This window comes from Agelaius tricolor, unplaced genomic scaffold (assembly GCF_023055355.1).
Source record: "Agelaius tricolor isolate 1412-34295 unplaced genomic scaffold, bAgeTri1.0.p SCAF_1, whole genome shotgun sequence".
NCBI classification, from domain to species: Eukaryota; Metazoa; Chordata; class Aves; order Passeriformes; family Icteridae; genus Agelaius; species Agelaius tricolor.
The window spans coordinates 80,708,199-80,723,228 of NW_027269261.1; the positions used below are offsets into that span (position 1 = coordinate 80,708,199).

The 15,030-nt window shown below is 36.3% G+C and overlaps 1 protein-coding gene across 1 annotated transcript in view; it reads right to left on the reverse strand.

The window, feature by feature from the left end:
* CPSF3 (cleavage and polyadenylation specific factor 3) overlaps window positions 1–15,030 on the reverse strand; it is a 19,413-nt gene continuing 4,383 nt past the window's right edge. The window contains exons 6-18 of the mRNA XM_071441035.1: window positions 14,569–14,658; window positions 13,420–13,570; window positions 11,034–11,209; window positions 10,347–10,505; window positions 9,456–9,602; window positions 8,289–8,441; window positions 7,776–7,884; window positions 6,941–7,039; window positions 5,786–5,880; window positions 5,154–5,241; window positions 3,045–3,114; window positions 2,364–2,460; window positions 1–439 (exon numbers count right to left, since the gene is read on the reverse strand). Coding sequence (XP_071297136.1) covers window positions 338–439; window positions 2,364–2,460; window positions 3,045–3,114; window positions 5,154–5,241; window positions 5,786–5,880; window positions 6,941–7,039; window positions 7,776–7,884; window positions 8,289–8,441; window positions 9,456–9,602; window positions 10,347–10,505; window positions 11,034–11,209; window positions 13,420–13,570; window positions 14,569–14,658 — 1,536 coding nt within the window. The 3' untranslated portion in view covers window positions 1–337. The remainder of the gene's footprint in view (window positions 440–2,363; window positions 2,461–3,044; window positions 3,115–5,153; window positions 5,242–5,785; window positions 5,881–6,940; window positions 7,040–7,775; window positions 7,885–8,288; window positions 8,442–9,455; window positions 9,603–10,346; window positions 10,506–11,033; window positions 11,210–13,419; window positions 13,571–14,568; window positions 14,659–15,030) is intronic.

Below are 15,030 nucleotides of genomic sequence, written 5' to 3' on the forward strand. Positions count from 1 at the left end.
TTCAATACATACAATTTATCCTCCAACCAGTTTTAATATTCAAAAATACAAAACTCCATTTAATCTTTGTAATTCTGTATCAGGTTGAGAATTATTTCTTTTTTGTGCACGTAAGAGAACATATGCTCACTCTGCCTGATTTAATTGCATCTATATGCACAAATACAGTTGTTATGAGGTTGCTGATCCACTATGTGAAATAACTCAACACTTTCACATTCAAAGAATTGAAACCTTTGACTTATTCAAGAAAAAAATCTATTTACTTGTAAAAAACCAGCTCAAATAAACTGAAAATTTAAAAGATTTTTTTAAGCAACCTAAGTATCTACAGCGGTCAGTATACAGGGCTGAGGGCATCATAAAGCCTCTGTGCTGCCAGTTCCACCATTTCACGAAGGGATTCGTCATCTTCACTCCCTGGCTCACAGTCAACTGTCTGGGAACAGAAAGAGAAGGATGTTACAACAGTGGGTACTTCATGCTCCCTGTCAGCATCCACACAATGCTCCCAAGGGGAAACAAAAAGCAGCCATGAAATTATCAAGAGCAGCAGCCACCATGTAGAGGAGTTCAGAGAAGACTTAAGCGAGTCTTATGCTCAAAACTGCTGTGTAAAATGCACTAAATTTTGTGGATTACATTGGATTAGAAATCAAATAAAATCACACAAGATTCAATTCCTGGAGATTTTGTTTTATCTGTGAATTCACTCACACTGTATTAGGGTAACAATGCAAAACACATGTAGTCACTAGAGGTACAGGCACCACACAGATGTTCCCACACACATGATGACATTTACACAAAAATAATCCAAGTAAATTAATTTTTTACTAAAACAAATTTTCCTAGAAAAAGATGCCCACCCCAAACATGAAAGTTGATCTACAATCCCAACTGCTCTACCTCAGAAACAGAGGACAGCATTTGAGTAGTAATACTGTTCTTGGTCCTGTGGCCTTTCTAGACTCTAGGACTACACCTCATTTAATTCAGTATTAACTTGTTACTCTTGTGATTTTTCCAACCATAAAGGTTTGGGGGAAGAAAAAAGGCATTTAAAACAGCAAACATGCATTTAATGTTATCTAGCAATGTTATTGAAATCATGTTAACTGCGAGAGCACTGTGTTAACACGGAAAATAAATCCATGTGTCCCACCAGTCAGATCTACACTAAACAGCTTTTTATTTTAAAGCAAATAAAGTTTTATAAGATACATACACACGTAAAGAAAGACAGGTCTGCCTTGTAAAATCTGGTTCACAATGGCACAAGCTTGCCATTGCCAACACAGACTGCACAGCAAGTACTGCAAAGATACACCCTGCTGTAACTGAACTGGGCTTTCTGTCAGTACACAAATCTTTTAACAATAATGACGTATTACAAAAAAGAAATCAAACTCCTTGATTAAGCAGTTGCATCCTTTTCCAGTCTAGTTACTTTTTTCTTTATTTCAAGAGTTCTTTCACCAGTCCTGTATTTTTCTGCACTATGTACAAACTGAAATGTAGGATTTTTTATTAAAGAATTGAAAAGAGATGGCACAAGTTGTGTGTTAACCACTGTAACTCACTATTTTCTTAAGATAATTAACATTCACTTGTTTTGTTTCAATAGGTAACAAATTTTTGGCAGGGTTTCTTCTGTGTTTGTAGAACACTTAAAACATTTGTTGTGACCCCTTAAGGAGAGCATATGAGAGGTGCTCCATAGAATGAATTTTCATTATATTACTGCTATGAATAGAGGCAATACACAAGCTATGTTTAATATGTTATTAGTAATGACAAAGTCAGTGTGTTAAAATGCTTAAGAACATGAAGGACATGGTTTTAATCATTCTTAACAGTTTTAAATTATTCAAATTACTAGGTGTGATGGCTTCTTAAAGCACCCTTCTAACATGCATGACATCCAATTCTGTAAGCTAGTAAATTAATAAAGTATTTCTTTTTGTATTTCAGGCTTTCAATTTAGCTCCAAAAGGATCGAGATGGCAAAAAAACAACCAAAAAACAAACAACATTCCTACCCTGTAGCTGTTCAATTATTCAGACCAGAGCCATGCTTTAAAAGCATTTTTAAAAAATTGTGGGTTAACTCAATTTCTCTTCTACAATCTTTTTAAATTTTTTCCATACAACTGAGCTGCTGAAAAATACTAGTTTTTTTTCCCAAATATACTGCATTTGTTGCATAAACATGGCTAGCATTTTTTAGTTAAGAATGCTCTGTTTTGATACGAGTACATTTCCTTAGCAAGTGAGTACACAGCAGTGTAGGCAGCACTGTGTGCCAGCAGGAGACTGTTGAACACAGCACACACAGAAGTGCTTTGCTTTGCTTTACATACCCGAGTGTCCAGGGAAATGTTGGCAGTCTTTCCATCCACTGTGATGCACAGCACAGAGTCATCTTTGGAACTCACACAGTCCTCTCCAAACATATCCCTAAAGCAAACACCCAGGAGTGTAAGGTGTGGTCAAACAGCAAACTTAGGTTTTTCTATTAACCCTGGGGTCACTTTGGCAGGTGAGTATCACCTTTCAGCAACGATTATTTAACTCACTCTGATGTAATTAAGAAGATCAATCTTTATTATGACAGTGGGTATCAAATAACAGTAAGAATTTTACCAAAATAATCTCATCATAAACAAAGGGAAGGTTTCCTTTGGTTTCGAAAGAGGCAAGATTTCTACATAAATAAAAGAATACACTCAGAGTAAGTTTTAAAAGAGATGTGATCCAAAGCTGTTTTCATTAACCATTTGTAGCATAACTTTTGGAGGAAACTTAAAAATCTGCTTCTGGAAGACATAACTGGGCCCTGTATTCAAAATTTTAATGGTGTTGAGAACTTTTTACTGTACCTCTTTCTTTACTTAATTCCTGGCCTTCACAGAAATTAGACTGAAGTAAATTTGCATGAAGTATTTTTACATAACTATCTTTAAACCCTTTTATAGTAAGGCTATTCTATTTATATGGTTAACATTGCTCATTTTCCTTTAGAAAAATACACATCAACTTACTGAAGCATGATCTCCATTCTCTTCCTATATACATCCATATCTATTTTTTTGGAAATCTTATTTACAGCAGCTGAAAAGAAAAAAAAAATTACGTTCACAGACATTTACTGGGAGGGAAAAATGGCTAATTGATAGATACTATTCACAAACTGACTTTCCTGAAAAACAATAAAAAAATAAAAAAAGTATGTTTAAACAATTTATTAAAAAATGTATTTAAAAAAACGAGACTGAAGGAAATGCATACATTTCCATTACATATGCCTATTCTCATCATATTTTAAAGTAAAAAATTTCACAATTCGCATTCTGAGTTTTTACTTCTCCTGTTTATTCTTAACACTCATTACATCTCATATATCCTTTACTTAATAGAGAAAATAATTTACTTTTATCAGTTGCTTATAATCCCTCCATTTTCTCTTATTACATGAAACTACCACATCATGGAGGCTGGGAGCATGCAGAGAATAAAATAAAATGAAATAAAACTGGATGGTTTTGTTTTATACTGAATGTGAGCAGCAGTAATAAGCACAGGCATTTCTGCAATATATTTCAGCATAGAGAGGCTGAAATAAAAGCAATACCTTTTTTTAGACCTGGTTTCAAAATTAAGAGGTAGTGCAAAACAAGTGATTTTTCTTTTGAACATAATTATTTAAGTATTTGATTGTAAAAGAGTCAGAAGTCTGGAGGAAAGGGTAGTTGTGAAAACTGCTACCTTTTTCATTGATGGATACAAAAACTTTAAGTCTTTTGAAAAACTGTTTTCAGTACTTCTAAATCAGCTGAAGAGTTCAGAACACAGTGGTAGTAAGTTTCTGATTAATTCTTTGAAAAATTTTTCAACTGCAAGTGACCGAGCTTAAATCTTAATAATAATAAAAAACCCTGAATAAATATATTTAATTTACCATTCCTTAGATAAGATACAGTAACTGAATGTACTAAACCAGATATAATTTCATCCTGGGAATAAGGTAAACACAGGCACATGGTCAGCTAAGCAACAATAACTTAAGATATTTTAATTTGATCTCTTTTGATCCTGTGTACATATCCTAAAATACGCAACTGCAAGAACTCTTTCAAATGTTTTTACCCCAAATAAGAACAAAAAAACCCAAAAACTGAAAGAAGCCACACCTGAGATTAGCAGACAAAATCAGCACCATAAAACAACATGGGAGATAATGCTAAAAGGCCCATAAAAATACAAAGAATTAATTTCAGGGTGGTGGAGGGTGGAGAATCTAGATACTGTCACTAACAAATCATACAGAGAAAATGTGGACTATGAAAAAACAAGATAAGACAGATACTACAATAAGAAATTTTAAAAATCTGGCAAAACAGTGAAACAGTTTTGTCCATCTGTATAAAAAAGGGAAAAAAATAGAGGAGGTCAAAGTATCATTCAAAAATAAAATTTCTATTTTTGGTCAGTCTCATAGAGCAGAACATGAGGACATGGCCAGAAGGACTTATATAGTGAAAATTATCACAACCAAGATCAGATCATTATACTCTGAATTTGTTCAGGTCAAGGTGACTGGAAAATCTTTACCCCCAAACAAAGAACGGTTATGGGAATTTATAAACTCAGGTGAAAGGATTTTTAACAAATGTGTTGAGTCAGGTATGGGACTAAACCCCTAAGGAACACTGACTGCTATTATACAAAATTATTAAAATATATAATAAAAAGACAAGAGGGGTAATCCAGTGAAAATAATCCAGTGAAAATATCTGTCCACACTGAATCATGGAATCCAAAAATGGCCTGGACTGGGCCATACAAAACTTAATCACTTTAGGTTTTTTGTACAAGGTTTAAAACTTATTTTAAATAAGGCCATGTTTTCCACAGGCAGTCATCAGTTGCCATGTAAGAGAAAGTTTCAACAAATGAATATGGCACAAATAACGAAGACCAACCTGTAATTCTGTTTTAAGTAGCAAATATTACTCCCTAGTGAGTTCCATAAGGCAAGGAAATACAGTAAGGGGATTGCAATCTACTGGAAGGCATTATTTCCCTCTAAGCTTGATGTAAAAAAATAGGAAGAAATGCCTCAGTTAAATAATCATACACTAAACTTATACCTTTCTGTATTTTGGGGTTTGACTGAACTTCCAGTATCACTGTTGTCACAGTGTCTGCATACATATCATTAGCAGGATTTGCCACCCACTAGAAGACAAAAAAATTGAATTCATTATTTAGACTGAGTGAATAATGCAGCATAAAGACAATATAACATTAATTGCATTCTCCTTTTTACTTTTCTCTGAATTCCACCTTCAAATGACTGTCATACATTTCACACCAAATCAACTACTTTTAACTGGGTGTACTCCAGTAACTTCCCATGAAAAATTCAAGCTTTTGAATGTTTCTAAGCATATTTTACAAAATAATTAATTACCACAACTCTTTGGGGGAGGAAGAAACACCATTTGATGTTATTTCCAATTACTATCTGCCAAATGAAAAAAGGGCACCAAATCTGCCATTATACTCATTAGATACAGCAAAAAAACCCAACAGGCACTGGATAAATCAAATAACACATATGCACACGGGACCACAGCTCAAGGGGAACTTTGTTCTAGCCTTTGCTGTGCTTGTTATACAACAGAAAACTTAAAACATTGAATTCTGCATAGCATCTCTATGGTATTATTTTTAAGAAACTGCAGAACAAAATACTTCTTTATCCCTCACCAATGCCCACCTCAAGGACTACCATGCCTGGTTCCTGGATCACCGTAATATTTTTGAAAACCTTCAGGGCTGGTTTTTGTTGGATTTCTATTTCTTCTACATCACCTAAGAAGTGACAACAAATGGTTAGCAATAATGAAATTATACTGGAAGCAAGACTAACTTTATTTGCCTAAGAAAATAAGTAAGTTTAAGAACAAGAGGGGCTGTCTGTTATCACAGCTTCTCAGAGTAGCTCACAAAATGGAACCCCATACTCTCTTTCCTTACCTGACAATATTCATTGTTCTGGATTGTTTAGGGTTTTTTTATTAGGTAATTTTGGCCACTTTACTTGGTTTGAATTCTTTCATTTGACTAGCTTAGTACACTGAGTGAGTACACCAACAAAAAAGAAAAGACACGAGGAATTTAGTTAATTCTGCTCCATTTGCAGAAGTAACCAGCTCATATCCCTTAAAGGATAATCCATTGCTCACATAAGCATAGAGCTTAAAAGAAAAGCACTTGTGTGCCTGCTAGCACTCGGGTTATGAGACCTGAACCCCAACTGAATATAGGTGTTCTCTTCACTAGTGACATGAACTAGATTCTGACACTAGAGAATTTAAAAAATTCTGAGCTTTAAATCTGGGAAAGGAATCTGCAAGGTGTGTGTACCTAGCATAGGAGCTGCCCCTAACCCTTGAGAAAGCCAGAGAGAGGCACAGGGGATCATCCCAGTGTCAGGTTTAAATGGCTTCTCATCCAGGAAAAGCCAATTCGTGCCTCTTGGGGAGGCACAGACGAGGCTGTCTGTCCCAAAGGAGGGCAGAGCTCTTGTTTTGATAACTGGGTGGCATTAGCCATTTCATCTGGGGCTAGAGATACAAGACCAATTAATAAAAGTTTCCATCAGAGTGGCCAGAGCACTCACTTTGGGGCTGACAGAGACAGAAATCAGCTATGCTCTATATTTCTATATGTTCATCACTTTGTAATATGAATGCAGAAGAATCCCCCCCAAAGCTGTGTTACACTCATGAACTGCATCTGACAGAAGCTGCACAGTCTAATGTAAGCTGTAAAATACAAAGAAATCTCCACTCAGAAGACCTCTGAAGACTGGAAGTTGCTGTAAAGGCTGGCCAGTGTGAGTGCTGGCCGTGTGCTGCCCAGCACGCACCAGTGAGTTTCTGCAGCTGGTAAGAGAGCAGATTGAAAGGGCCCGTGTAGGGGATGGCTTGGGTCTGGGTCACCGTGCTCATCGCCAAGTCCGTGTAATCTGAAACCATGTGAGAGAGTGCATGTTAAAAACTACCCCTCTGAATTTGCTGTCTAATAAACAGAATTGTCATTAGAGATAAATAATAGCATCGATACATTTAAGACAAGGGGGCTAAAAAGGATAATTTGTAAAGAGGAGGGTGGAACACCTGTTATAAGATAAATAATGTAGTTGTGGTTAGGAAACCAGCTTGTTTTATTATCCTGCCTATTAGAGACAAACAATGAACTAGGGCAGCAGAACTGCTTTCCCCCAAGCTCTTCTGACCTCAGATTTAATTCCTCTTCTATTCTGAGAACAGATCAACTCCCTGAGTAATAAAAAGCATAGGAGGACTACGCAAATATTTTCTGTGTTCTGTAGCTTTTTACACTAAAAACTAATGACATTTTAGAAAATGGTAGGACTATTGATTGAAGTGTTTTTTTGGTTCTCACTGTAATGTTTTATGCATATTCTTCCAGAGGAAAAGCTTTTAAGTAACCAAAAGGGAAATGGAATTTTGCTTCTTTTCTGTTAGAGAAAGGAAAGATTTTAAGTTTGAGTGAACAAGTTAAAGGCATTTTGTCTCACTACGATAGTTCAAAACTTATGGCAAATAAGAAATAAAACTAAGATGTTCACTACTTGCTTATGAAACACAAAAGTGCAGGAAAAAACCCCAGAATTATAAGTGTTTTAATGACACAGTAAGTTTCAATTACCCACTGATCACACAACTGTATGTACTTACTGGAAAGGTCACATGGAGAAAGGATGTGATAGTTAAAATTTCTTTTAACTAGGATTCCAGAAATTCTCTGTCCTTGCTCTGGTTTCTTATCTGCTAAAGATCCCATCACCTGGAGAGAAAAAACACATATAGTGCATCAAAGCAATCTGAAGCATTCACAGCTTCAAGTAATTATGGAGATGAAATATGGATCTCTAAGAAAAATCAGAGTATAAAAGTAACACTGAAAACAAAAGAAGGAGTAACCTAAAAACTTTCTGAGACATAACACAAGAAAAGTTTGTAAGAGTGAAGAACCAAAAAAAAAAAAATCCCCAAAACAACAACAACAAAATATCAAAATAAAAAACCCTGAACCAAACACCAAATACAACTAAACACAAATCATTCACATACTTGGACAACATGCAATTTGAAATCAATCAACTAAAAATAGAGGCTACAAAGATAATGTGCAATTTTTACACCAGAAGAAAATACTGTTCTACATATAAGAAAACACTGATTTCATACCTTGGCAAGTTTTTCTCCTCTGAAGTTTAATGTCACAGCTTCAGTATTCCTAGGATTATGAACTTCTATATGAACTTCATCATTATCCTCATACTCCCGTATCAATGCTGCTTTCAATCTGGCCATTTCATTCTGCTCACCATGAACTAAAATCTATAAAAAAGACAGTTTTCCTCTTAGCAGAAATTATTTGTCCAACCAGACATGTTTAGTAAGCGAGTTATCAAAAAAAATTGCCATATTCTATCTCATCTTTATAAAAATGCAATTCCATGAGGTCACAGTGTAGGAAACACGAGCTCAATTACAGTTGTGTCTGTGAATTCTCTGCATTATTTGAAGGGTGGGACTTCACAGCCCTGAGTATTTGCTGAAAAATCCATGCTACCAAGCAGAGTGCATTACAGAGATCCCATTTAAGTTTTAACACACAAATATATTGCTGTATTGTGAAAGGGAAGTATTAATTTAAGTTCAACAGAAGTCACTTAGCTTTATATTTTTGTGTCTGTGTGTAGATATAAACATAATAAACATGCAATTCAAAGAGGATGCTTCAGAGTTCACTATTTTCTTTGCCAAGTTAATTTTCTTCTCTTCTGTGATTTTTTTCTTTCTTATCTGTGTTTGCACACTGTTTCACCACCAGTTTCCAATCATAGTTGCTATTTTCACATTCTGGTCCTTCACACCTTCTTCTTCCCTGGATTTGCTCATGCTTTTCCCTCCAAGTGCTGCCTTCGTCTTTTGCTGTCTGCACATATCTCATATGTTTTCTTATTTATTTCAGGGCCAATTCCAGTGAATTATTCCAATACCAGCATTCCCACCTTCCATACTTCATCTTACTTCCCAAAACACTGCTGGAAAAGATTATGACCTACACCATTGTCTGCAAAGTCATCTCCAGGGATCCCACATGCACACACTCAAGAGCAAGTTGATTTTCACTTTGCTAAGATAACTTGACAAAAAATGATTAAAATCTCCACCGCTTTAATCTAACTAATCTAACTCCACTGCTTTAATTTAACCATTAAATCTGCTTTAATTATTCAAAGCACAGGCATGCTGGCTACTGCTAGACACCAGTCCCTGCCTTGACTCAAGGCTGTGAGCTGTTTTGATGAATCCCACTCTGGAGAAAAGGGCAGCATGGATACTGACCACATGTGGAGGTTTCAGGGCCCGGATAAATTCACTGGTTTGTTGATAATCTGTATGAGCAGAGAAAGAAATGTAATCCACAGACATCTTCAGTGGGAGTTTTTGCCCTGACATAGTTGTGATCTCTTCAGGTTCAGACATGATGTGCTAGAAAATAAAAAGCACCTTAATTAAAAAAAGTAAAGCCTCCTATACACACTGTATAACTAATGCTTTACATTTCAAAAATCAATGAAATAATAGTGGCAGCCATGTTAAATGTGAAGCAGTGAAAAAATCTCACAAATTTCCCAGAACACACACTCACACATGAAAAACACAGGCACAACATACCATTTCATCTTGTGCATCCTCAGCTGTTCTGGGGGCTCATGCTTCTTCCAGATAAATCTCTCTGACTTGTATCAAAACAGTAACAAGTGTGTGATTTCTATCTCTAAAGGAAAATTAGATGCTGTGGTTGCCTTTACCTGCTTGAATTTGGAAGGATTTAATTCCCTACAGATGGTGAATGGCACAAGGTGCACAAGGCAGTCTGGTCTCTGACACATAAGTAGTGTTAGACTTAATATCAACTTCTCTAGAATTATGATTAGAGCTACCTTCTTGAAAAATTAAGCAGTGGAGAGGTCTAAAGTACCAATCATTCCTTCGCATATCTTGCCCCTAGAAAAGATTGTTCTATATAATATCACTGGAAATGACCATATGCAATCCGTCTGTACTTTTCATTACTATTAGCCAAAAGCAATCAGTTTTGACTACATACTCATACATACCCAACAACAATCTCAGTAAATCACATAAAGACACTTCCTATTGACCAATTCTTTCAAAACCTAACATGAATGTTATCTATAATTAAGAGGCTGTGGTGCATTAGCAACTCACCTTGGCAAGAGTTCCTTCAACGCAGTACCCTGCAATAATGACTCCATTTCTCTTATCTGTGCACCAGCTCTCAAACAACTCCCTGGATAAGCCACTCTGCATCATACCTGGGGACGCCATCACAACACTGGGGCCAATGTCATCAAAGTGATCCATACTCTAGAAAGACACAATGGGAATATCAGTTACCACAGCTCACTTAAACAAAGCACAGCTCAGCTGCACCCTTACACAACATACAAGAAGGGCCCTGTATTCACAGATTATACCCCATCCTCATAAAAAGTGCCCTTTGCAGGAAAATTCCTCTTACTGATACCCACAAGGAGTAAACTGCAAGCACAGGGATCTGAAGTGGAAAAAATGTTGGGGCATGAGATTCCTTCAAACAGCCCTCTGAGCACTGGGACAGCAGATAACTCAGATATAAACCAGCATCTAATAAATCTGTTAGGATATTAAGGATATTGATTGGCTCAGCTGATTACAGCATGGTGCTAAAAACACATCAAGGTTGTGGGTTCAATCCCTGGAGGGGCCACTCACTTCAGAGCTGGACTCCATGATCCCTGTGTAACCTTCCAACTCAGAATATTCTCTGGTATCAGGATATTAAACATGCAAACTATTGAGCAAATATGAACTCTTCTGTCACATTCACCTTTTTGTGAGAATCTCAAGCCTTACCTTCAGATTACTAATATGCTTGAAAACAAAAGGATTGTTGATGTTAATTTGCTTGCGGATTTTGTCATTCATGGCATTGACGTATGTTTGATAAACTGCCATACATTTCTTGGCCAAAGAGGAGGCATAGTATATGGGGATATCATGCAGTTCAGGATGATTCTGCCAGTATTCATCTAAAAACACAAAACAAACAAAATAATAAAAAAGGACAAAACAAAAAAAAACCCAGCCACCAAACAACAAAACACAAAATTCCGTCCATAGGATTATTTATAAAGTGTGTGCTTCTCAGAAACATCAGTAATTCCTGTAAAACAGATTTACCAGTGGGCTTTTTCATTTTTAGTACAGAAAATCACCATCACAGCCTCTTTGCTTTCATCTGCTTTTCTAAAACAGTCACCAGCTAGAACTATATACAACCAGTACAAACAATCATGCAAACAAACATGACAAAGGTGAACTTCAGATCCTTTCAGCAGGTCAAATTTCAATCAACCACCACCTTCAGCTACAAGCTATAAAGTATACATGAGACTACTCTGCAATAACTCTACGTTTATGACAATAAAATAAAGCTTCTATGTCCCTGTCAAATATTAATTCTACATCTAAGACATCTGCACACAGATTTGTTTGTGAGAATTCACTGTATGAACATTCTGTAAAATAAATCCATGGAGTTCAAGGTGAGAAGGAATCACTCCATTATCAAGCCTGGCTTTATGTATAGCACCAATAGTTATACTTTACAAGCCAAACTGGAACAAAAACAAGGAAAGAGCCTCCGTTAACCACAACTTATTTTATCATTGTTGACAGTAGCCATGGCCTTTCCTAAACACAAAGAAGAGATCTGAATGCAGCTGTACTCTCCCATTTGGATACATTTCTGCTAGTCTGAATGATACTTATGTTGCACAATTGAGACAAAATAGTCCAAAAATAGAGGTACACTCTTTCGGCTGTATTTGTGCATTTACAATGACACTACATTGTGCTTTTACCTAACATTTCTGATTTGCAGGCAAAGCTTCTCACAACATTTCAGAGAGGCTCACTGCCATGGCTACCTTAATTAGCTCAGGAGTAAGGTGGAAACAGCCAGTGAAAGATAACCAGGCACAAACTGAATTCATCACCATCATTTTCTACACCATAACCCAGTATTTTATTTTTGTCATACAGTTACAGAAAGAAGAGAAATAAACACAGAAGCCTACAGGCTCAGCTGCGTAGGCATGTGAGATGCAATTGCATTTTCTACCTAATTAAGCATCCAATTGCATGTCTAGCTTTCCTAGATATATTTTCAAGCTTATCTTTAGAAACTCAGTTTAATAACTACACACAGCAAAGAGAGGCAAACAAATTACAACCTAATGGCCACACAAGGTTGAAAATACTCAGTTTTTATGTTCTCTAGAAATTAAAAAAACCCCTCGCAATCAATGACAAGTAGTAAATAATTCTACAACATCAAATACTACCGCATGCCTAGATCTGGATTTCTTGTTTACATTTGAATAGACTAGTAAGACATTTTGAAAATAAACTAGTTTTCTAATACTGAGCTAAAACTGAAATGAAAAGTGAGAAAGATTTCAAGTAGTTTAGGGATCACTTCATATTCAACACCCCTAAATATAAGCATTTTAAGCTTGAGATAGTTTTCTTTTGATCTTGCCAGCCCTTGAATGAGCAGAAAGACTAGTGAAAAAAATCACGTAACAGTACAAATTAAATGTGCTAAAAGGAAGAAGAGAGGCCTGGGAATCATTTACTTAAAAGCTGTTTTTTCTTAAGTACCTTGTAACTATCTATATATTTTATGTGAAGTAGCTTGTTGTGTTCATGGGTAGTTCTCACTTTTGTTCGAAAGCCTAATTTACTTTTCATTATTATTAGGACTTCAGAAGTGCTAGAAGTGTCTTCTAAGCTTTTCCTATAAAGAGCGTTTCGTTCAGGTTTGTAAATTAAAAGTGCAAAAATAGCAGAACTTCAGAAGAAAATATACCCCTTTTTTTAGCAATACAGTTTAAGTAAAACAGTTGCTGTTGTAACTTGTTGTTGTTATTTTTCTGTTTGTAATAATTGTCCCTAATTGCTGAAATCCTGATTCAAAAAGATTCAAAAGCCAAGCACATATTATCACACCATCATCTCCTCCTTTCTAGGTCTCCCATCCTACTTCACAAAGCAGAACTGCTGGTCGGTTTACTGGACCTTTTGCATTTGAACAAACATGCATTATATATTAAATTATCAGGTAAACAACACACTGTAAAATGGCTGAAGAGTTGTTCAAGGAATTATGATACCTGAAAACATTCTAAATCCCTTTCTGTGCCCTTCCATTAAGAGCAGCTGGGAAGGTCCATACCTAAGATTAGGAGCAGTTCCTGAGCTCGGCCCAGGGCAAACACAGGGATGAGGCCTCGGCCCCCTCTGTTGACGATGTCGTGAACGGTGTTGCAGAACCTCGCCTCCCGCTCTTCCCTCTTCTCGTGAATGTGAGTGCCATAGGTGGATTCCTGCAGATGGACAGACACAGCATTGAAAGGCCTGACACACAGAGTAATTCCTCATCTTCTCTGAACCCAACCACAAAAAGCAGATAAACATACTGGTGTTAACATGTTGGGGAGAGGAAGGAGAGAGGTCAAAGAGAGGGAAAAGTTCCCCCAAGTTCCCAAAACCATCCCGCCAAGGCAAATAACCAAAACTTCCCTGCTCCCAAATCCCTCCAAGCAATTTAGACAGACAGATCCTGTTGGCACTAAAAAAGTTAGAGCTATTAATTTCAATACTTCTTTTAAGAGGTTTCAAATGTAACACACTTATTTTCCTAACTGCAAATGCTGCCAGAGCTTTGATGACCACACTGACAGGGCCTATAGTGGTACATGTGCCATGGTTTAACCTCAGACTTCAAATATAGGAATTACACAAAACACATGATTTTGATGTGACTTAAAATTAGATTATCAGTTACAGAGAACAGCCAGAAGGGACACAGTAAATGAAATAATTCTATAAGTTCCCAGTGTTTGTTTCCAAACCAAAACTGTTACTTATAAAGTTTCTTGAGCTGCTGTTTTCCAACCATGGGTCCAGAATAAAATAATTTCACTCAGAAAACAAAACAAAACTATGGAATAACACTCAGGGCCCCTCCACCAAGGACAAATTCTTAACATATCTGGAACTAGGTTAGGATCCACTAAAAGAGATGTCTGGTTAAATTTGGGTTGGTGTAACACAAGTCAAAATCAAATAAATCTCCCATCTCAGAAAGGTCTGTCTAGAGTCTTAAGGAGCTTCATCAGAAGAATTATAAAATTGTAATTAGACTTTTCAACACAATAGGAAGCAACATCAGAGTTCTGAGTACCCAAGTATTTTGGATATTTAACACAAATCCCTCTCTCTAAATCTCACTGTCTTTGTCATTCTGTTTTGGCTTTAGTCAAGTCATACCCCTAATCCATAACTAATCACTAACAGAAAGAAATAATTTTGCAAAACTTACAATTATAAGAATGTCGGGTTTAATATTGGGAATCTCAGCTGCCATCAGGTGTCTGTCTTCCTGCCTTGAGAAATCACCTGTATATAACAGCTGTTGGAGACAAAGAGAAGCAGGTGCTCTGGTTACAGGTTCTACCAGAATTAATGAATTTCTGATAAAAAGGTCAGCTGTACTTTAAATAAGACTCTTCTTACGTGAGCGGTGCTTACAATTTTAGGTCAACAGTACTACAAGTATTTAAACTTCTATAGTAAAGATTTTTCAAGTAGTAACATCATTCCAACAAAACCAGGTAAACAATTATTAGGCTCTTATTTTTCATTTCAGATATCAAGGTACCATTTTCAGCCTCACAAAGAAGTAAAATTAGACATAACATAAAACACAGCAACTCCTACAAGGAAGTAAATCAAAGATCAAACTGTATTTACATATCAGAATGCAAATATAACGAATAATCCA